Source organism: Ranitomeya imitator, chromosome 5, assembly GCF_032444005.1.
Source record: "Ranitomeya imitator isolate aRanImi1 chromosome 5, aRanImi1.pri, whole genome shotgun sequence".
Taxonomy (NCBI): domain Eukaryota; kingdom Metazoa; phylum Chordata; class Amphibia; order Anura; family Dendrobatidae; genus Ranitomeya; species Ranitomeya imitator.
Window position 1 is genome coordinate 654,282,262 of NC_091286.1, and position 23,772 is coordinate 654,306,033.

The 23,772-nt window shown below is 47.9% G+C and overlaps 1 protein-coding gene across 2 annotated transcripts in view; it reads left to right on the top strand.

Annotated features, from left to right (window-relative positions):
* Positions 1–23,772, top strand: part of GCFC2 (GC-rich sequence DNA-binding factor 2) — an 86,272-nt gene that overhangs the window by 43,028 nt on the left and 19,472 nt on the right. Inside the window, exons 11-15 of one of the 2 annotated variants that reach the window (XR_011312530.1) lie at positions 5,916–6,115; positions 6,631–6,781; positions 9,550–9,656; positions 17,846–18,809; positions 18,921–19,014. Coding sequence is in view for 1 of the 2 variants with exons in the window: in XM_069728181.1 (XP_069584282.1) it covers positions 5,916–6,115; positions 6,631–6,781; positions 9,550–9,656; positions 17,846–17,922 (535 nt within the window). In the remaining variant the exon portion in view is untranslated. Of the gene's footprint in view, positions 1–5,915; positions 6,116–6,630; positions 6,782–9,549; positions 9,657–17,845; positions 18,810–18,920; positions 19,015–23,772 lie in introns of those variants that run through there. The other variant, XM_069728181.1, reaches the window with a different exon arrangement.

Below are 23,772 nucleotides of genomic sequence, written 5' to 3' on the forward strand. Positions count from 1 at the left end.
GCTGCAAAATCCAGATCCTTTTAGAATCCTAATGTAAGAGTTGGACGGGACCTCCAGGGTCATGGTGTCCAACCCCCCGCTCAATGCAGGACTCACTACACCATCTCAGACAGACGTCTGTCCGGCCTCTGCCTCACTGACAAGCTCCACTCTGCCGCATCTCTACATTGGAGCCCATGTCTATTCAGGTGTCTCAAAGGGGATGTCCACGCCAGGTTTATTGTAGAAATGTCCATCAGTTCCTTTAATCCGGGTTGTTGTGGTGGCAGCTCAGAGATTTCTACAATGCCATCCAGAAAAGTAAGGCCATTGTAGAAAACTCTGCACCAAATCTCCTGCATCCACCACAACCATTACATTGACCTGTGCAGGTCCCAGGTGTTTAGGGGCTGATTTCAGCCACTGGATGTAAACAAGAAAGACTCCATTCACTGACAGCAAGAAGAATGGAAACGCCCGACATAGTGGCCAGTTGTAATGAACTTTGCATGCAAGCGAGAAACCTGCCTATGGGTGGTGCTATACCCCAATCACAACAGATAGAATAGAAATTAACAATTTTAAAAAAATAAGACGTTTGCGTTGCCCCTCACACACCTCTTTTTCCAATACAAGATTTAAGAAATTAAGAAAATGAGTACATTCAGCAACACCAGTCCGGCAAAAATCTGTAATGTCAAAATGTGAAATAATGTCACTCACATGGTTGCAGTTGGTGAAAAAAAGCAGCATTTTATGTAATATATATAAATATATATATATATATTTACATAAAATGCTGCTTTTTTTCAACTTAAACTATTCAACTTAAACTTTTGGTTTAAGTACCAAGTCTGGGAAAATCTCTTTAAAAATGGTGAAAAAATAAAAATAAATAAGTGAACTTTGTAAAAAAAATAAAATAAAAAATAATATATATATATATTTTTTTTTTTACAAAGTTCACTTATTTTTATTTTTTCACCATTTTTAACCCCTTACCGGCATCGGACGTACTATACCGTCCGATGCCGGCTCCCCTGCTTTGATGCAGAGCTCCGCGGTGAGCCCGCACCAAAGCCGGGACATGTCAGCTGTTTTGAACAGCTGACATGTGCCCGTAATAGGCGCGGGCAGAATCGCGATCTGCCCGCACCTATTAACTAGTTAAATGCCGCTGTCAAACGCAGACAGCGGCATTTAACCACCGCTTCCGGCCGGGCGGCCGGAAATGACGTCATCGCCGACCCCGTCACATGATCGGGAGTCGGCGATGCTTGTGAATGGTAACCATAGAGGTCCTTGAGACCTCTATGGTTACTGATTGCCCGTCGCTGTGAGCGCCACCCTGTGGTCGGCGCTCACAGCACACGTGCAATTCTGCTACATAGCAGCGATCAACAGATCGCTGCTATGTAGCAGAGCCGATCGTGCTATGCCTGCTTCTAGCCTCCCATGGAGGCTATTGAAGCATGGCAAAAGTTAAAAAAAAAAGTTTAAAAAAATGTGAAAAAAATAAAAAAAATATAAAAGTTTAAATCACCCCCCTTTCGCCCCAATCAAAATAAATCAATAAAAAAAATATCAAATCTACACATATTTGGTATCGCTGCGCTCAGAATCACCCGATCTATCAATTAAAAAAAAGTATTAACCTGATCGCTAAACAGCGTAGCGGGAAAAAAATTTGAAACGCCAGAATTACGTTTTTTTGGTCGCCGCGACATTGCATTAAAATGCAATAACGGGCGATCAAAAGAACGTATCTGCACCGAAATGCTATCATTAAAAACGTCATCTCGGCCCACAAAAAATAAGCCCTCAACCGACCCCAGATGACGAAAAATGGAGACGCTACGAGTATCGGAAAATGGCGCAATTTTTTTTTTTTTTTTTTTTTTAGCAAAGTTTGGAATTTTTTTTCACCACTTAGATAAAAAATTACCTAGTCATGTTTGGTGTCTATGAACTCGTAATGACCTGGAGAATCATAATGGCAGGTCAGTTTTAGCATTTAGTGAACCTAGCAAAAAAGCCAAACAAAAAACCAATGTGGGATTGCACTTTTTTTGCAATTTCACCGCACTTGGAATTTTTTTTCCCGTTTTCTAGTACACGACATGCTAAAACCAATGATGTCGTTCAAAAGTACAACTCGTCCCGCAAAAAATAAGCCCTCGCATGGCCAAATTGACGGAAAAATAAAAAAGTTATGGCTCTGGGAAGGAGGGGAGCGAAAAACGAACACGGAAAAACGAAAAATCCCCCGGTCATGAAGGGGTTAAAGAGATTTTCCCAGACTTGGTACTTAAACCAAAAGTTAAAAAAACAAACAGACTACAAATCCCTGACAAGCAGATAGTTGCTACCAGAGGTAACTACCCGTCGCCGGCTCAGGTCGGTCATTGACCGCTCCTTCCGGTGATTCGGCGGCTCATTGCCAGCAGAGCAGATCCTTTTCAGCTCTGCTCTGTCGATTGGTCATAACTTCCGACGTCATGCTGATTGACAGCCGGCTTCCCGCAGTTAGGCATCAGGGTGTTGGCTGTCGAGCAGCATGAAGTCAGAAGTTATGACAGATTGACAAAAGAGAGCGGAAGGAAAACCGCTGCTCTGTCAACACCGGTGGAAGTCGCTGAATCATCAACAAGAGCGGTCATTGACTGCTCAGTCCTGGCAGAGATCGGCGCTGGGCACTTTCCTGCTAGTTCTTAGATACATTGCTAAAGAAAAAAAAATTCCACATATCCTCTTTAAAAAAAAAAAAAAAAAACAAAATCTACTGGCAAAAAGAATACTGTTACCAGGTAATGTCTTAAAAGAAGAAACGCAATAAAGGTTGGCGCAATTCCTATTCTTTTTTTTTTTTTTCCTTCTACCATTTCACTGCACTTGGATTGTTTCTCATTTTTCACTACATAATGATATAATAAATGGTGTCTTGCATACAGTAAGCCCTCGTACGGCCTATGTTCATGGGTAATCAAAAGTATCATTAGAAAAAGAGGAGGAAATAAGCACAGAAAAGAAAATCGACTGCGAATGGAAGAAGTTAAAGGAGTATTCCCATGTCCAAGATCCTATCCCAATATGTAGTAGGTATAATATTAGAAAATACTTTCATTTGCAAATGTAGTATAGTTCTTCTGATTAGCGGTGTTGCTTACCCCATCTGCAGGGCAATTCAGTGGCTTAGGCATCCATGGTTACGACAACTCATAGTAACATAGTAACATAGTTAGTAAGGCCGAAAAAAGACATTTGTCCATCCAGTTCAGCCTATATTCCATCATAATAAATCCCCAGATCTACGTCCTTCTACAGAACCTAATAATTGTATGATACAATATTGTTCTGCTCCAGGAAGACATCCAGGCCTCTCTTGAACCCCTCGACTGAGTTCGCCATCACCACCTCCTCAGGCAAGCAATTCCAGATTCTCACTGCCCTAACAGTAAAGAATCCTCTTCTATGTTGGTGGAAAAACCTTCTCTCCTCCAGACGCAAAGAATGCCCCCTTGTGCCCGTCACCTTCCTTGGTATAAACAGATCCTCAGCGAGATATTTGTAAGGTCCCCTTATATACTTATACATGGTTATTAGATCGCCCCTCAGTCGTCTTTTTTCTAGACTAAATAATCCTAATTTCGCTAATCTATCTGGGTATTGTAGTTCTCCCATCCCCTTTATTAATTTTGTTGCCCTCCTTTGTACTCTCTCTAGTTCCATTATATCCTTCCTGAGCACCGGTGCCCAAAACTGGACACAGTACTCCATGTGCGGTCTAACTAGGGATTTGTACAGAGGCAGTATAATGCTCTCATCATGTGTATCCAGACCTCTTTTAATGCACCCCATGATCCTGTTTGCCTTGGCAGCTGCTGCCTGGCACTGGCTGCTCCAGGTAAGTTTATCATTAACTAGGATCCCCAAGTCCTTCTCCCTGTCAGATTTACCCAGTGGTTTCCCGTTCAGTGTGTAATGGTGATATTGATTCCCTCTTCCCATGTGTATAACCTTACATTTATCATTGTTAAACCTCATCTGCCACCTTTCAGCCCAAGTTTCCAACTTATCCAGATCCATCTGTAGCAGAATACTATCTTCTCTTGTATTAACTGCTTTACATAGTTTTGTATCATCTGCAAATATCGATATTTTACTGTGTAAACCTTCTACCAGATCATTAATGAATATGTTGAAGAGAACAGGTCCCAATACTGACCCCTGCGGTACCCCACTGGTCACAGCGACCCAGTTAGAGGCTATACCATTTATAACCACCCTCTGCTTTCTATCACTAAGCCAGTTACTAACCCATTTACACACATTTTCCCCCAGGCCAAGCATTCTCATTTTGTGTACCAACCTCTTGTGCGGCACGGTATCAAACGCTTTGGAAAAATCGAGATATACCACGTCCAATGACTCACCGTGGTCCAGCCTATAGCTTACCTCTTCATAAAAACTGATTAGATTGGTTTGACAGGAGCGATTTCTCATAAACCCATGCTGATATGGAGTTAAACAGTTATTCTCATTGAGATAATCCAGAATAACATCCCTCAGAAACCCTTCAAATATTTTACCAACAATAGAGGTTAGACTTACTGGCCTATAATTTCCAGGTTCACTTTTAGAGCCCTTTTTGAATATTGGCACCACATTTGCTATGCGCCAGTCCTGCGGAACAGACCCTGTCGCTATAGAGTCCCTAAAAATAAGAAATAATGGTTTATCTATTACATTACTTAGTTCTCTTAGTACTCGTGGGTGTATGCCATCCGGACCCGGAGATTTATCTATTTTAATCTTATTTAGCCGGTTTCGCACCTCTTCTTGGGTTAGATTGGTGACCCTTAATATAGGGTTTTCATTGTTTCTTGGGATTTCACCTAGCATTTCATTTTCCACCGTGAATACCGTGGAGAAGAAGGTGTTTAATATGTTAGCTTTTTCCTCGTCATCTACAACCATTCTTTCCTCACTATTTTTTAAGGGGCCTACATTTTCAGTTTTTATTCTTTTACTATTGATATAGTTGAAAAACAGTTTGGGATTAGTTTTACTCTCCTTAGCAATGTGCTTCTCTGTTTCCTTTTTGGCAGCTTTAATTAGTTTTTTAGATAAAGTATTTTTCTCCCTATAGTTTTTTAGAGCTTCAATGGTGCCATCCTGCTTTAGTAGTGCAAATGCTTTCTTTTTACTGTTAATTGCCTGTCTTACTTCTTTGTTTAGCCACATTGGGTTTTTCCTATTTCTAGTCCTTTTATTCCCACAAGGTATAAACCGCTTACACTGCCTATTTAGGATGTTCTTAAACATTTCCCATTTATTATCTGTATTCTCATTTCTGAGGATATTGTCCCAGTCTACCAGATTAAGGGCATCTCTAAGCTGGTCAAACTTTGCCTTCCTAAAGTTCAGTGTTTTTGTGACTCCCTGACAAGTCCCCCTAGTGAAAGACAGGTGAAACTGTACAATATTGTGGTCGCTATTTCCTAGATGCCCGACCACCTGCAGATTTGTTATTCTGTCAGGTCTATTAGATAGTATTAGGTCTAAAAGTGCTGCTCCTCTGGTTGGATTCTGCACCAATTGTGAAAGATAATTTTTCTTGGTTATTAGCAGAAACCTGTTGCCTTTATGGGTTTCACAGGTTTCTTGTCTAGTGACTTGTCTGTTAGTGGTCTAGTTGCTCCAATGCACTGGAGATGGAGTAAGCAACACAGCTAATCAGAAGAACTGTGCTACATTTGCTATTTGAAGTATTTGCTGATATTATTAAACCTACTGCATAATAGGATAAGATCTTGGTGATGAGAATAGCCCTTTAAAGTTCCTGTCCAGTGTGAATTATGAATGTCAGGTGTACATTTTGCCTTTTAATAAAATTAGGAATAAGTCTATGTAACGTTAATGTCTTCCTTCTGCAGAGGACGTCCTCCTCCTGTGTAAACCCATCTTTGATGATGTCCATGAGGATTTCTGCCATATCAAAAACATCCTGTCGAAATTTAATGAGTGGAGGGAGCGGTTCCCTGAGACGTATTACGACGCTTACATCAGTCTGTGTATTCCCAAGCTGCTGAGCCCTGTGGTACGGACGGAGTTAATAGGCTGGAACCCTCTGCAGGTAGCGAAGCTGTATGTAGGAAGACGTCTGTGTGTGTTGTGCCGCTTGCTGGGTCTCAGGGGAAGGAGCACTACACAGAAATAGAAAGAACACATATATTGCCAAGCTCCACCCCTGCACCAGGCATAATAAAGTGTGTGAGTGGAGGGATCCTTTAAAAGAAATCTGTAAATATCAAACCATATATCTTTTATCTGTTGCTGCATTCCCCGGTGATTAGATCTTTAATTCACATGCAGATACAGTTTTGAGTGTTCTGGTTGTGACCGAGCACATCCCCAGCACCCACCCAGGAGCAGTCTCTAGCTTGATTGATAGGCCACGGTCTTGATTTCCTTGTGTCTCGCCTGATGATGTCACACAGTGAGACCTCAATCAAGCTAAGTGAGGCTAATCCTAGTGCGGAGGCTCGGGAAGTGCTCGATCACAACCTCATTTGCATTATCGATTAACTCTCTAGTTACCACAATGTCTATGACCTTTTGGGGTTGACATCTTTGTATTCCTTGGTCTAGGACATCACACAGCTGGAGCAAATGTCATGGTATCGTGACACCGATGATTTCTGCTTCGGCAAATATGAGCATGAAAATAATATAGAAGATGACCCGGATCACAAAGTGCTGACCGCTGTCATAGAGAAGACTGTGATTCCCAAAGTTTCAGGTGAGAATATACTCGGGGCTGTAATCAGAATTCTGCAGCTTCAGTGTTTCAGCGCAATAACAACCAGCAGAATAGTGAGTGCAGCTCTGGGGTATAATACAGGATGTAACTCAGGAGCAGTAATGTAATGTATGTGCAAAGCGACTGCACCAGCAGAATAGTGAGCGCAGCTCTGGAGTATAATACAGCATGTAACTCAGGATCAGTAATGTAATGTATGTGCACAGTGACTGCACCAGCAGAATAGTGAGTGCAGCTCTGGGGTATAATACAGGATGTAACTCAGGATCAGTAATGTATGTGCACAGTGACTGCACCAGCAGAATAGTGAGTGCAGCTCTGGGGTATAATACAGGATGTATCTCAGGATCAGTAATGTAATGTATGTACACAGTGACTGCACCAGCAGAATAGTGAGTGCAGCTCTGGAGGATAATACAGGATGTAACTCAGGATCAGTAGTGTAATGCATGTACAGAGTGACTGCAGCAGCAGAATAGTGAGTGCAGCTCTGGAGTATAATACATGATGTAACTCAGGATCAGTACACGATCAGTAATGTATGTACACAGTGACTGCACCAGCAGAATAGTGAGTGCAGCTCTGGGGTATAATACAGGATGTAACTCAGGATCAGTAATGTATGCACACAGTGACTGCACCAGTAGAAGAGTGAGCACAGCTCTGGGGTATAGTACAGGATCAGTACAGGATCAGTAATGTAATGTATGTACACAGTGACTGCACCAGCAGAATAGTGAGTGCAGCTCTGGGGTATAATACAGGATGTATCTCAGGATCAGTAATGTATGTACACAGTGACGGCACCAGCAGAATAGTGAGTGCAGCTCTGGGGTATAATACGGGATGTAACTCAGGATCAGTAATGTATGTACACAGTGACTGCACCAGCAGAATAGTGATTGCAGCTCTGGGGTATAATACAGGATGTATCTCAGGATCAGTAATGTAATGTACAGTCATGGCCAAAAGTTTTGAGAATGAGACAAAAATTAATTTTTCCAAAGTCTACTGCTTCATTTTTTCTAATGGCAATTTGCATATACTCCTGAATATCAGAGTGATCAGCTTAACAGCAATTACTGTACTTGCAAAGTCAATATTTGCCCAGAAAATGAACTTTAACCCCCAAAACACATTTCAACATCATTGCAGTCCTGCCTTAAAAGGAGCAGCTAACATCGTTTTAGTGATTGATCCATTAACACAGGTGTGGGTGTTGATGAGGACAGGGCTGGCGATCAATCAGTCATGATTAAGTAAGAATGACATCACTGGACACTTTAAAAGGAGGCTGGTGCTTGGTATCACTGTTTCTCTTCAGTTAACCATGGTTATCTCTAAAGAAACACGTGCAGCCATCATTGCACTGCACAAAAATGGCCTAACAGGGAAGAGTATCGCAGCTACAAAGATTGCACCTCAGTCAACAATCTATCGCATCATCAAGAACTTCAAGGAGAGAGCTTCCATTGTTGTCAAAAAGGCTCCAGGGCGCCCAAGAAAGACCAGCAAGCGCCAGGACCGTATCTTAAAACTGTTTCAGCTGTGGGATCGGACTCCCAGCAGTGCCGAGCTTGCTTAGGAATGGCAGCAGGCTGGTGTGAGTGCTTCTGCACGCACTGTGAGGCGGAGACTCTTTGAGCAAGGCCTGGTTTCAAGGAGGGCAGCAAAGAAGCCACTTCACTCCAGAAAAAACATCAGGGACCGACTGATATTCTGCAAATGGTACAGGGAGTGGACTGCTGAGGACTGGGGCAAAGTCAGTTTCTCTGATGAATCCCCTTTTCGCTTGTTTGGGACATTTGGAAAACAGCCTATTCGGAGAAGAAGAGGTGAGCGCTACCACCAGTCTTGTCTCATGCCAACTGTAAAGCATCCTGAAACCATTCATGTGTGGGGTTGCTTCTCAGCCAAGGGAATCGGCTCACTCACAGTCTTGCCTAAAAACACAGCCATGAATAAAGACTGGTACCAGAATGTCCTCCAAGAGCAACTTCTCCCAACCGTCCAAGAGCAGTTTGGCGCCCAACAATGCCTTTTCCAGCATGATGGAGCACCTTGCCATAAAGCAAAGGTGATAACTAAATGGCTCATGGAACAAAACATAGAGATTTTGGGTCCATGGCCTGGAAACTCCCCAGATCTTAATCCCATTGAGAACTTGTGGTCAATCATCAAGAGACGGGTGGACAAACAAAAACCAACAAATTCTGGCAAAATGCAAGCATTGATTATGCAAGAATGGACTGCTATCAGTCAGGATTTGGTCCAGAAGTTGATTGAGAGCATGCCAGGGAGAATTGCAGAGGTCTTGAAGAAGAAGGGTCAACACTGCAAATATTGACTTGCTGCATTAACTCATTCTAACTGTCAATATAACCTATTGGTACTCATAATATAATTGCAATTATATTTCTGTATGTGGTATAAACATCAGACAAATACTAATAAAAACCAGAGGGCAGCAGATCATGTGAAAATATAATTTTGGTGTCATTCTCAAAACTTCTGGCCATGACTGTATGTACACAATGACTGCACCAGCAGAATAGTGAGTGCAGCTCTGCGGTATAATACGAGATGTAACTTGGGATCAGTAATTAGCGTTCGCCCTATTGTGTCGTGTATGTACCTAACCTGGAGGAATTGGATCACCTCTGGGAACAGTGACGGATGTGAGCGCTGAGATTGGTGCTATATGCATATGTGATATATTCAGGCTTTGTGTAATTGATGTTTTTCAGGTCTTGTAGCTCATGTGTGGGATCCGATGTCATCTACTCAGACTGAGAGGCTGGTGCATTTCTGCAAAACACATGTCCTGGGAGATGAGAAAAGCAAATCTGTGCAGGTGAGGTGAAGGGAATAGTCGTGTAATCCCTGCAATGTGGAGTGGGAAGCAACAATCAATATAGAAGGTCGTCCGCATCGAAGCCGTCCTGCACGCTCCTAGAATCACCCTCTGGTAATGCACCTGAAGGCGTTGGCCACCTCAAATGTGTCGAGGACCTGATTTCTCCAACGCCTCATTGGGGGACACAGGGCCATGGGTGTTATGCTGCTGCCACTAGGAGGACACTAAGTAAACAGAAAGAATAGCTTCTCCCCTGCAGTATACACCCTCCTGACTGGCTATCAGTGAACCAGTTCTTGCTTAGTGTCTGAAGGAGGCACTTGTGTCTGCTTTCAGACCCCACCGTTTTTTATTTTAGCTTTTTACTTTTTATTCTATTTTTCTTTAACGGAGCGAATGGGGGCGACGGATCCTTTCTAGGTTCCGATCTCCCCTGAACCATCAACAGGCAAGTACGTGGAGCGTCCCTCCCGTATCCTTTCCTGCAACGTTGGATGTCAGCCCTGAGCTCACCTTACGGGCGACGGTTCCTTCGCGTTCCGATCTCCCCCCTCCATAGCAAGCGACCACATGGAGTAGCCCTCTATCTACCTCTCCTGGAGCCAGGTGCATAGCCGGACATGATATATATGGCATCCGTGCAGCCCCCCTCTGCATCATCACTGATACAGTCAATATAGAAGGTCGTCCACACCGATGCCGTCCTGCACGCTCCTAGAATCACCCTCTGGTAATGCACCTGAAGGCGTTGACCACCTCAGATGTGTCGAGGACCTGATTTTGGGGCACTTACTGATATGTATGTTTCTCCGTCGCCTCATTGGGGGACACAGACCATGGGTGTATGCTGCTGCCACCAGGAGGCTGACACTAAGTAATACAAAGAAAGTGATCTCCTCCCCTGCAGTGTGCACCCTCCTGCTGGCCCCCAGCTAACCAGTTCTTGCTTAGTGTCCGTAGGAGGCACTCGGATGGGTCTGCTATTCAGACCCAAAGAACTCTTTTTTTACCTTTTTTTTTTTTTACCTTTTTACACGGACGAATGGGGCGACGGATTCTTTCATGTTCCGATCTCCCCGAACCAACAACAGGCGAGCACAGGAGTGTTACCTCTCCGTATCCTCTCCTGTGACGTGGGAAGCCACTGCCTGAGCTGATTCTAGGGGCGACTGGCCCCTTCAAGGGCACCGATCTCCCCCCTCCCTTATCAGACGAGCACTGGAGTGTCACCTCCAGTATCCTCTTCTGCAGCCAGGCCTATTGCCGGACATTCAGCCCTGCCCACCAGGTTTTACCCTCGGCTGTACAGAGGCACCTTCCAGCATGGCGTCCGAGCAGCGCCCACTGCATCACCACTATTAAGAGCGGATGGTACAGGGAGGCGGACGGTTCCTCTCCACCTCCAAAGGGACGATGGATTGAGGACTTTTCTTATCCCTGCACCGTCCAAACAGCAGCAACAGCACAGGATCATTTCTCTACCTTTCTGACCTGTTGAACAAAGCTGCATACTGGGGTAAGTGCCGGGACTCGAGCGGTTGGAGGGCTCTGCGCATCCAGCGGCTTTTTCCCTTCGGTGCCGGCTGGCTTCAATAATTTAGCCCCAGGCTTCGGGTTTATGTAGGCCGCAACCCGGAACTCTGCCCATGCTAGGCCACGCTTCAAGCTCTGCCCCCCCCCATTCAGGCGCCTCTCATTCAGGACGAGAACTCTATTCTCGGCGGCCACCTTCATCCTCCTGCCATCTCCAGACATGAGCTCATCCGGAAGTGGCTGCTGCATCGCATCGGCGGTATTCAGCGCTGAAGACAGCGCTATTCCAGACGAGGGACTCAGAATCTTGGTAAGGAGAATCCTCCCTCCGCGCCCCTCCCCCGCACGCACCCAGCTTTCCCTGACTTTGTTAAAACACATGACCAGCATTCCCTGGTCTTAAAGGTTCCCTAGTTTAAAAGGGGCACATTACCAGTATTCTCTGCTCTGCCAGAAGCCGGTCACCTTTCCCAGAGTACTTCACAAATGAGCTCAGGAGCCTCCGCTGCCGCCGATCCCGGCTCTTCCCAGAGTACCTAGTTCCCCTCAAGGGGCTTCACCTCTGGCGTAATCCTTGAAAAATGCCCCGGTCTTAAAGGCACATGACCTGTATTCCTGGTCTTAAAGGCACATGATCAGTATGCCCTGGTCTTAAAGGCACATGACCAGTATTCCTGGTCTTAAAGGCACATGACCTGTATTCCTGGTCTTAAAGGCACATGACCAGTATGCCCTGGTCTTAAAGGCACATGACCAGTATTCCTGGTCTTAAAGGCACATGACCTGTATTCCTGGTCTTAAAGGCACATGATCAGTATGCCCTGGTCTTAAAGGCGCATGACCAGTATTCCCTGGTCGTAAGGGCACATGACCAGTTTTACCTGGTCTTAAAGGCACATGATCAGTATGCCCTGGTCTTAAAGGTACGTGACCAGTAGGCCCTGGTCTTACGCACATGGCCAGTATGTCCTGGTCTTAAAGGCACATGACCAGTATGCCCTGGTCTTAAAGGCACATGACCAGTATGCCCTGGTCTTAAAGGCGCATGACCAGTATGCCCTGGTCTTAAAGGCGCATGACCAGTATGCCCAGCTTTTAAAGGCACATGAACAGTATGCCCTCCTCCTAAAGGCACACGACCAGTATTCCCTAGTCTTAAAGGCGCATGACCATTATTTACTGGTCTTAAGAGCACATCATCAATCCGTAGCTGGTCACCCTAACTGAGCTCTGGAGCCTTCCGCCGCTGATCTCAGTTTATCTCAGAGTACCTAGTCCCCCTCAGTGGACTTTGTCACTAACCGCAACCCATGGTTTCTCTGACAAAGAGATTGAATCCCTCTGTGAACCCTCTGTGGCTCGGAGTGCTCGCAGGACCGATATACATGGTCCCTCTACTACATGGGAGCCGTCGGCTAGCAGGGGCCGCAAGTACTCTAGAAAAACGTACAGGCGTCTAGAAAACGGAAGTTTTCATTTCCTGATCTCTCCCCTATGATTTGTTGAGAACAACGCTGAATATGGATCGGCTAGTGCCTTGGATTGCCAGAGCTTCAGAAAAAGAGGGACTCTCCTATTTATACCCTCAACAAATTGACGAGCGATTCACTGGACAGAAGCCTCTAAGTGGGATGCCATACCTGGTCTGATTTTTATGGGCGACGGGTCCCTTAAAGGGCACCGATTTTCCCCCCCACACCTTCAACAGACGAGCACATGCAGTGTCGCCTCCATGTATCCTCTTCTGCATCCAGGCCTAACGCCAGACAACCTGCCCTGTCCACCCGGGGACCTCAACTCTGGGGATGTACAGAGGCACACATTTTTGGCGTCCGAGCACCCCCCTTTGTATCACCACTATTTAGCGGATGATGCAAGAAAGCGGACGATTCCTCTCCACGTCCCTGTTAAGAGGATGGTGGATCGAGGGTTCCTAATTTTCTTCTCTGCACGACGATGGCAAGAGACCTGCTGGTTGCAGCCCCGCATTCTGCCACTTGGCAGACTAACCGGGTAGAATTTCTTGTGGTATACCTACCAGTATCCCTGCCCGATGTATCATCAATTAAAATACCACAGACGGTCGGATAGCAAATCTGGTTCGTTCCCGTCTTGTGGTTTCGGGTTCAGCGCCCTACCCTTCCTTAGCCGCCACATGGGTTGCTTGACCAATAGTCTCCTGGTCAGAGACCTTAACTACTTCGATTCACACAAGTAGCCTTTCCCCAAAGACAGTATAGCTGGCCAATCAAGTCTTCTGAGCGGGAGACTAACAAGGGATCGTATCTTTTCTAGAGACCCAACCAGCAGTGGAAGCGTTGTCCAGAACAGTCTAGATCTAATGGATCTTGGTTCCAAAAAGGAGGGTATGAAAAGTAAGACCATTCCTGGACCTCAAACCTCTAACAACCTTTGACAAGGTCCTCCTTTTTCAGATGGAGTTCCTCCGCTCAGCCATTACTTCAACAGACCTCACATTCCTATTTTTCCCCTCTACAATAATCTCTTCGCCTTTCCATTCGCGAACAGCATTCTCAAGTCACGACCTTGCCCTTCGGCCTGGCTACCGCACCAGAGTGGTCGCAAGGGTCATGGCGGTTGTCATGTGCTTCTTGCACCCTAGAATCATGGTCGTCCTGCCCTATTTGGTCGATTTTTCTAGCCGCTCTTCAAGGACTACGCTGAGTCGTCTATATCACTTGCAATACCCTCTCACTTGGGCTAGCAGCTAAACTTAGACAAGTTTTTTCCTCATTCCCAGCCCAGCAGATCCTTTTTTGAGGATGATCTGCACAAGAAGGATGGTAATTCTCTCTCGAGTCAAGGTCGTGGCCCTTCGACAGGGAGCTCGTGCACTTGATCACTCATTCCCTCGGTTCATTCAATTCGCTAGGAGGGTCCTGAAGAAAAAGTCGTCAATGGAAGCAGTTTCTTTCGCTCCGCTCATTTTCAGGAAGCCAATCAGGCTTTCAAAGGGTAGTCTCTGAGCTCCTTCCTCATCCAGAGCCTTCTCCTGGTCCAATGGTTATTAGGGAATACCAGTGCCAGTCTTCTTCTCCCGATCATTGCTCTGGGGATCCGAACGGTACGGCTAATCCTACAGCAGGTCCACTGCCTTTACGCGGGTCAACCATCCGTCTTCAATTGGATAATGCCACGGCTGTGCCATACGTCAACCATCTAGCACAGACCTGGGCAAGATGCGGCCCGCGGGCCGCATCCGGCCCGCCTGATGATTTTAAACGGCCCGCCAGCTAGCTGTCACTTCTGACAGCCGCCCCCGGCACCGCTCGGCCAGCCGCTTCTGAAGACCACTGGCGGCTGGAGTGAAGGCGACACGCTGTCGGAACTGCGCTTGCAGAGCTGAGGGTGATGAGGAGCCATGTTCCCCTGTGCTGTGTGAGCAGAGCTGCGGGTGATGAGAAGCCATGTTCCCTTGTGCAGGAGGATGCAGCAGCAGCGCCGCCAGGTTCCTGTTTCCTTCTCAATCTTCTGCCCTCCCCCCGCATCCCAGAAGTCAACATGTCGAGTCTGCACACAAGAGCAAGTAAGAGCTGCAGAAGAGGGGAGTCCTGGGCCGGTCATGGGGGCTGCAGGTGGGAGAGGAGGGGTGCATGCAAGGCTCGGGGCAGCCTGCCAGCAGGGGTGACTGGGGGGCAGTTGCTGTCTCTGTGTGGGGGGATAGGAGGGCTCCATGCCTGTGCACCTGTATAGAAAGCTCCTGCTTTGTATCATGCATTGTGTGTTCTATATAACAGATACAAACTCTGTACATCTAGTGCTGCGTGTGATCTCGGGGGGTGCGGAGACCCCATTTCAGTGTTTGGGTGGTCCCCCAGGACACTATGAGGCTGTTACAGATACCTCAGCACTTGGGGCTCCTGTCAGCCCCATAGCCATTGCACATACAGTATGTGTTCCACCACTTGGGCGCAGGATCTTGTGAGCAGACGATCCCTCCTGTGATCAGACAGACAGCTCTTTTCCTGTAGAGGGGTCATAATTGCTCTTCACGGGCCAACCCCTTTAAAAGGGAACTTCCTGGATGTTTTTTCTTTTAAATACGGAAGCAGTGGTGTAAATGTGTCAGTGCTTGTCCCCCCATAAAAAATGAGACTTTTTTTGTAATGATCCAATGTGCTAATCTTGAGAAATCTTGCATAGAAACCATATGCAAATCATGCAAAAAGTGCACTGTGGAATGTCAATGCACTTAAAAGACAATACTGCTGCAGTGACACGCCCCCAGTGCACGTCCAGCCTGATTTGCATGTGACGTCTATACTAGATTTCTCAATATTGGTCCGTTGGATTGCTATACAAAAGGTGTATTGTTATTGGGGACAAAAAGCTCCTCCACAGCAATATTCCTACTGCCAGCTGTAAAGATGCGCTGACGGGCCCCTTTAAGCATTTTACCTTGTCATCCAGTCACTGGGGGTAGGTTTCCCTTTTTTAAGCAGTGATCAGACCCCAACTGGAAAATCCATAGTGCTTTTATGTTACAGTGGGTGGATTTGCTGTTTTAGTACAGTCTTAAAGGGGTTGTCCAAGATTAGGAAAACATGGCTGCATTACTCCAAAAACAGAGCCATCCCTGTCTGTTTGTTTATGAAAAGATAGCATATGTATACTACAGTATGGGTGAAAATGAGTTAATTATATTAGTCCGGCCCTCTAAAACCATCCCAATTTCTCATGCGGCCCCATGGCAAAATTAATTGCCCACCCCTGATCTAGCAAGTACCCACAGTCAAGCGCCATGGCCGAGGTACCTCGCACTCTGATGGGCCGAGATCTATCATTCGGTGATCTCAACAGTACATATCCGTGGAGTAGAACACTGGGCGGCTGGCATATTCAGCCATCAGGCTTTCTCCTCAAGTGAGTGGGAACTTCACTTGGAAGTCTTCCATCAGATCTGCCTTCACTGGAGTACTCCAGATGTAGGTCGGATGGCATCCAAGCTGAACGCCAATGTACTCCAGTTCATGGTTTGGCCTCGAGATCCAAGACCATCGCAGTGCATGCTCTGTTCTTCCATGGTACCAATTCCCATAACTCTTCCACTACGTCTGAGAACTTTTTGGAAGCAGGAAGGGCCCCAGTGATCCCGGGAGACCCGCACTGACCATGTCAGGTTTTCTCACTTGCGGTACTAGTATTTTTCCGTCTTATTGCGACAAAACTCGAAATATGGACTTTCTCGCAGGGACCCTTCACCTGTAGTTCTTCCCTACTGCGTACCGTTAGATCTGTTGGACCTTAATGGTCCTGGGGATCTTACAGTAGACTCCTTTTTTGATCCGGACAGACTTTACTATCAGGGAAGGTCACTCCCCTTTTTTCTCTGCGTTCTTGTCATCCTAATGAGTCTTCAGAGCTCGCCGCTCTGTTCTTTCAGACTTTTTTCCTTATTACCATCAAGGCAAGGTTGCCCTCAAGCCATCCCCTTCCCTCGTTGCCAAGGGGGTAGTGTATTCCCACTGTTGCAGGGGCATCGTCCTCTCATCTCTTTCGGCTCCAGTTCACAAAACGGAATGGGTTCTCCATAATCTGGATGAAGTGAGTGCTCCGAGTGGGTACGTATCGAGGACAGCGTCCTTCCGAAGGTTGGACACTTTACTTGGGCTTCTCGATGGTAAGTAGGCTTCCTGACGGTCACAGGAAGGGTTTAGCCGTTTCATTGGCCATGTTAGCCTGGTGGATTCTTTTCTCCATCCAGGAGTCCTTCCGTGCTAGATGTCAGCCTATCTCCCTGTCTGAGGGCTCTAGGCACCAGACGTCGGCAAGCACGACCGCAAGCTTGCGAATTCCTCCAGTCCGCATGCATTCTTGAAGCACTATAATTCACACACTTCCACAGATGTGAGTCTTGGCAGGCGGACTTTGCAGGCCGCAGTGGCGCACTTGTAAGTAGCGGCTACACGGCCTGATCTTATGTTGTCCCCACCCAGGGACTGCTTTGGGACGTCCCATGGTCTGTGTCCCCCAATGAGGCGAAGGAGAAATAGGGATTTTTGTGTACTCACCGTAAAATCCTTTTATCCGAGCCATTCATTGGGGGACACAGACCATAGGGTGTATGCTGCTGCCACCAGGAGGCTGACACTAAGTGATACAAAGAAAGTTAGCTCCTCCCCTGCAGTATACACCCTCCTGCTGGCTCCCAGCTAACCAGTTCGGTGCAAATGCAGTAGGAGATCAATAACAACATATAAGCGTATAGCATGTCACATTATATATGGGAGTATAACATATCAAATGATAAAAACAAGCACAAACTAATAGTAGGGAGGGAGCTGTGTCCCCCAATGAATGGCTCGGAGAAAAGGATTTTACGGTGAGTACACAAAAATCCCTATTTTCCACGTTCTCCCCTTCCTTCATCACAGCTGTCTTGTCCTCACAATGGCTGCTGATGGGGGAGCACACAACAACGGGAGAGCTGTGCAGGACGAGAACCTGTAGTATCGGTCAGTGCTGGTGTGCAGCCCGGTCATGTGAACGGGGCTTTTATTAGTTCTGCTCCTTGGTGGGAAGTCCTGCATAAATCATGTTTGAAGATGCTATGTATATGTGGATTGGTGATACATATAATTTTTTATGTGTGTTGTATCATTGGAGTTCTCACTTTTTTTTTTTTTTTTTAGGAGCTTGTCGGTTGTCTGGTTTCAAGAATAAAGAAAGTTATAGAAGACGATGTGTTTATTCCCTTCTACCCGAAGAGGTAGGAGCAGATGACTTCTAGATCTATGGAAGCTTCCATACGAGGGTCTTCCTGGGATACAATATTGATGGCCTATCCTTATTACGTCAGTGGGGGCTGATCCACATCTGGTCGAGGGTGTACCTGTTATTACGGCTCCGTCTGCTTCTAATGTCTAATCATGTGACTGGGGCTGAGTGGTAATATCCGGTGCGAGCAGAAGTGCAGAGCTGGGCCGTTATCATTATCATTCTGTATTTTCATGACTATGAAAATTGTACATTCACACTGAAGGCATCAAAACTATGAATTAACACATGTGGAATTATATACTTAACAAAAAAGTGTGAAACAACTGAAAATATGTCTTTGTATTCTAGGTTCTTCAAAGTAGCCACTTTTTGCCTTGATGACTGCTTTGCGCACTCTTGGCATTCTCTTGATGAGCTTCAAGAGGTAGTCACCGGGAATGGTCTTCCAACAATCTTGAGATGCTTAGCACTTGTTGGCCCTTTCTTTATCGCTTCATTGGGGGACACAGATAACCGTGGGTGGATGCTGCTGCTAGGAGGCTGACACTATGCAAAAAAGGAAAAGAACAATAGCCCCTCCCTGGCAGTATACACCCCCGACAGGCACGGAGCACCTCAGTTTGTGCTTGGTGTCTGTAGGAGGCGGACCTGGATCTCCCATATCCGCAGCTAATCATTTTTTGCTTTCGCAGGTTTGTTGCATTTTACTAATTATTTATTTTGTTTTTCAGATTCAACATTTAGGGAATCAGGGTGTTAATTCACTCTGCCTTCCCATTATTAGCGGCTGAGCGAGCAGTGTGGTGTCACCCACAGCGCAACACTCAGGCCTGCTGGCAGAACATTTCTCCACTGTGCCTTCATTGGTGCCTCAGGGTGAGTTTGGTGGCCGGTCCTTGCCGAATTTCCTCCTCACCCCTCTCCTCGGCGAGGGCTGAGAGGGAGACTGTAGTCACCAGCGGTGACTTCCCCCTTTTTTTCCCTAAGGGGGTTGATGCCGTCTCCTGGAAGAGGGTTCTTCTCTCCAGCGTCCCTGCCTTCCCTTGGGCCCCTGGACGACCCTCATACAGCGCTGAAGATCAAGGTAATGAAGATATATCGGGGGAAGGGGATTGTTGTTTGTATTTCATGCTGGCTCCCTTCCCTCCCCTGGACCTGTCAGCGCTGCCCTGCCGTCTATTCCATGCACTGTTCATTCAGCACCGCGGCTTCCCTTTTTTACTTTCACTTTACCTCAGTTCGGGCCGATCGGCCACACCTCCTAATCGCCCGCGCTTTCTGGCGCCCAGCAATATTTTAACACCGCTCATTTGCTGTGTGCTTAACCACTCCCCACCCCCTTCCACACGAGGCCTCTTTTCCTCCTCCATCTTGGATTCTGCTTCCTAGCCGGATGCTACTCCACTCGGGGGGGGGGGGGGGAGCACAGATACCGGCTCAGCTGCAGCTCTTCCCTTCCCCTGTACGGTAGGCTTTCATCCGTACCCTAGCAACCCCCCCCCTTCCCCCCTGCAGTATATCATACTCCGGAGGCAGCGCTGCAGTAGTTTAAAGGTACCGTCACACTTAGCGACGCTGCAGCGATACCGACAACGATCCGGATCGCTGCAGCGTCGCTGTTTGGTCGCTGGAGAGCTGTCACACAGACCGCTCTCCAGCGACCAACGATCCCGAGGTCCCCGGTAACCAGGGTAAACATCGGGTAACTAAGCGCAGGGCCGCGCTTAGTAACCCGATGTTTACCCTGGTTACCATCGTAAAAAAACAAACAGTACATACTTACATTCAGCTGTCTGTCCCTTGCCGTCTGTTTGCTGCACTGACTGCTGGCCGCAAAGTGAAAGCAGAGCACAGCCACAGCGGTGAGTCACCGCTGTGTGACTCACCGCTGTGCTGTGCTTTCACTTTCACTTTGCGGCCAGCAGTCAGTGCAGCAAACAGACGGCAAGGGACAGACAGCTGAATGTAAGTATGTACTGTTTGTTTTTTTACGATGGTAACCAGGGTAAACATCGGGTTACTAAGTGCGGCCCTGCGCTTAGTTACCCGATGTTTACCCTGGTTACCAGTGAAGACATCGCTGAATCGGTGTCACACACACCGATTCAGCGATGTCTGCGGGGAGTCCAGCGACGAAATAAAGTTCTGGACTTTCTTCCCCGACCAGCGACAGCACAGCAGGGGCCTGATCGCTGCTGCCTGTCACACTGGACGATATCGCTAGCGAGGACGCTGCAACGTCACGGATCGCTAGCGATATCGTCTAGTGTGACGGTACCTTTAGACTTACACAGGCAGAGCTTTCCAACCCTTTTTTTTTTTTTTCTTACTATAAGCTCACAGCCTACATATGTTCAACTCTATTGGGGCTTCTGTTTCCAAACCCACCATCATTCATTACGCTTGCTCACGCTGCAAGAAAAAGTGGTCAGCAGGTCAGTCGTCACCCTTCTGCCAATCCTGCAGTCCGCCTACCATGTCTGCTCCGCAGGAAGCTTCCGAATCTCGGGATGTGTGCACTCCCCCTCCCCCAGAGTGGGCAGTTGCTATGTCTCAGTCAGTCTCTGACTTGACTAAAGTATCTCAATCTCTGGTCCAGACGCTTGAACGACTCCGCATCTAGCTACAGCCACCAGTGCCCCGACTGTCTCTCATGGTGAGTCGCACGCACCTGTTATCGACCCTCAGAAGAACGCGCCGGCCGTTCTAGAAAGAGGTCCCTGTCTGGCTCCTCTTCCAGCTCTCCGGGTCCCTCCGCAATTCCCAAGCTGCTCACCTCTTCCCAATTCCCCTCTTCGGAGGAGGACCTTGGGTCGGACATAGATTCCCTGTCCGGGTCTGACTCAGACCAGACTTTTGGCATACAGGGTATTGTGGATAGCCTCATCTTAGCTATCTCCCAAACTCTTAAGCTTAAACAGGACGAGATTCCCTCACAGGATCCTTCTGTCTCCTTCAAACGGGTCAAGCGTCCTTGTTGCTCTTTTCCCAATCACGAGGAATTTGTCTACCCTGTCTAAGCACTGGGAACATCCTGAGAAGCGCTTCCCAGGCAGAAAACACCTGGACGTATTATACCCGTTTAGTGCTGACCTTCTTGGCAAATGGGCAGAATCTCTAAAGGTGGACCCGCCGGTTTCCCGTCTTTCATCCAAGACGGTCCTGTCCTTACCTGACGGTGCGTCTCTTAAAGACGCTATGGACAGACAGATCGAGACTCTAGCCAAATCAGCTTTTGAGGCATCAGGAGCTTCCCTCTGCCCCAGTTTCGCCTCCACCTGGGTGGCAAAGGCCATTTCCGCCTGGGCCAAAATTCTTCGAAGCAATTTGGCTTCGGCTTCTCCACAGGAACTGGCTGATTTGGCGGACCAGATTGTCCACGCGGGCAAATACGTTTTGGCTGCCTCCTTGGATGCAGTGGCCTGTTCTGCAAGGGCAAGTAGCAACATCATTGCTATGCGCCGCATTCTTTGGCTCAAAGCATGGAGCTCAGATACAACTTCTAAGAAGTCTCTCACCAACCTAGCCTTTCAGGGTTCCAGACTCTTTGGCTCTCGCTTAGACCAAATCATTTCTGATGCGACGGGAGGAAAAAGTACTTCCCTCTCTGTCTGGACCAAAACGTTTCTTCAATAAAAAGGGCCCTAGGCCTTTTAGGCACTTTCGTCAATTTCGAACCTCTGACTCCTCTTCCCAGCAGGAGCAACCTTCTGCTTCAGGAGAGTGGATGAGACCCTCTTACAAGCCTGCCCCCAGATGGAGAACGAAGAGCCAACCTTTCAGGTCCTCTGGCTCCCGTTCCGGTAGATTTTGTTCCAAGTCACGGGTCGCCACCACCTGGAATGACTTCCAGGGTGGGAGGCAGACTTCTTTCCTTCCGGGACGCCTGGCTGTCTGTAGTCAGCGACGCCTGGGTCAGAGAGGTAGTTACCTCCGGTTACAAGATCGAATTATCTTCCCTTCCGGAAAATCGTTTCTTCCTCTCTCGTCCACCAAGGCAACCGTCTCAACTGCCTGGGTTTCTTCAGGCCGTCTCTTCCCTATTCACAGCTGGCGTAGTCGTTCCTGTCCCTTCAAACGAGCGTTTTTCAGGGTTCTACTCAAACCTCTTTGTAGTCCCCAAAAAGGGCGGTTCCCTTCGCCCAATTCTGGATCTCAAGTTTTTGAACTGCCATGTTCGACTCCGCAACTTCAGGATGGAGTCCTTGCGGTCTGTGATTGCCGCCATGGAGCCCGGGGAGTTCCTGTGTTGGGTGGATATTCAGGATGCGTACCTTCATGTTACTATCTGTGTACGGCACCAGAGGTACCTTCGATTTGCCATCCAGGAAGAGCACTACCAATTCACGGCCCTCCCGTTCGCCCTGGCGTCGGCCCTCAGGGTCTTCACCAAGATCATGGCGGCGGTCATGGCCATCCATCGTTCCGGGGGGATCCTCATCATCCCCTACCTGGACGATCTTTTGGTCAGGGGTTCTTCTCATCGAGACTGTGCGCGATGCCTCGAGATCTCTCTGGACACTCTGACTCGCCTCTGGTGGATCATCAACCGGGACAAGTCCTCTCTGATTCCCTGCCAGCGTCTGTCCTTCCTGGGCATGGAATTTGACACGAACTTGGCTCAGGTCTTCCTCCCACTTGACAAGTTCTCCGGTCTCTGCAAGGCAGCCCGATCTCCTCAACACCCAGCTCCTCGCTCGCTTCGGTTCTGCATGACAGTCCTGGGAAAGATGGTTGCCTCCATGGAGGCCGTTCCCTTTGCCCAATTCCACACACGTCCCCTCCAACTGTTTCTTCTCTCCACTTGGAACAGATCCACGACCTCACTGGACCACCCTGTTCGTCTGCCTCGGCAGGTTCGGCAGTCACTGACCTGGTGGACCCTGTCTTCATCGCTCCTCAGAGGGAGGTCTTTCCTTCCGCTTCAGTGGCAGGTCATCACCACAGATGCCAGCATGCTCGGTTGGGGAGCGGTCTTCCGACATCTCACAGCGCAGGGTCGCTGGACCCACCAGGAGGCTCTTCTTTCTATCAACTTACTGGAGATCAGAGCAATCTTCCTTGCCCTACTCGACTGGCAATCACTCCTGTCCAGTCGTCCCGTCCGCAGACAACGCCACGGCCATGGCATACTTAAACCACGCGGGACGCGCAGCAGTCAGGTAATGGCAGAGGCAGCAAGGATACTTCATTGGGCAGAACATCACGTTCCGGTCATTTCAGCTGTCCACATTCCAGGCGTCGACAATTGGGCAGCCGACTTCCTCAGCTGCCAGGGCCTGGCGGCGGGCGAGTGGTCTCTCCATCCGTCAGTATTCGACCAGATTTCTCTTCGGTGGGGCACCCCAGACGTCGACCTCATGGCGTCTCGGATGAACCACAAGGTTCCTCAGTTTGTCGCCAGATCCCGGGACCCTCTGGCCATCAGCCACGATGTCCTGGTAATCCCACGGTCGCAGTTAGTTTCCTTACCTGTTTCCCCCACTTCCCTTGATCCCAAGGCTAGTAAAAAAAGATAAAGTTAGAGGGGATTCCGGTCATACTCATAGCTGCAGACTGGCCAAGGTGCCCCTGGTATGCGGAGCTGATCAACATGCTCGCGGATACCCCTTGGAGACTCCCAGACCGCTCAGATCTTCTCTCACAGGGCTCGCTCTTCCACCAGAGTTCTCAGTCCCTGCATTTAACGGCATGCCTGTTGAGGCCGCGGTTCTGAGGGAGTCTGGTTGTTCTCATCATTTCATACAGACCATGATCAGAGCCAGGAAGTCAGCTTCTTCTCGCATTTACCACAGGTACTGGAAGGCTTTCTTCCGGTGATGCGAGACACACGACGCCT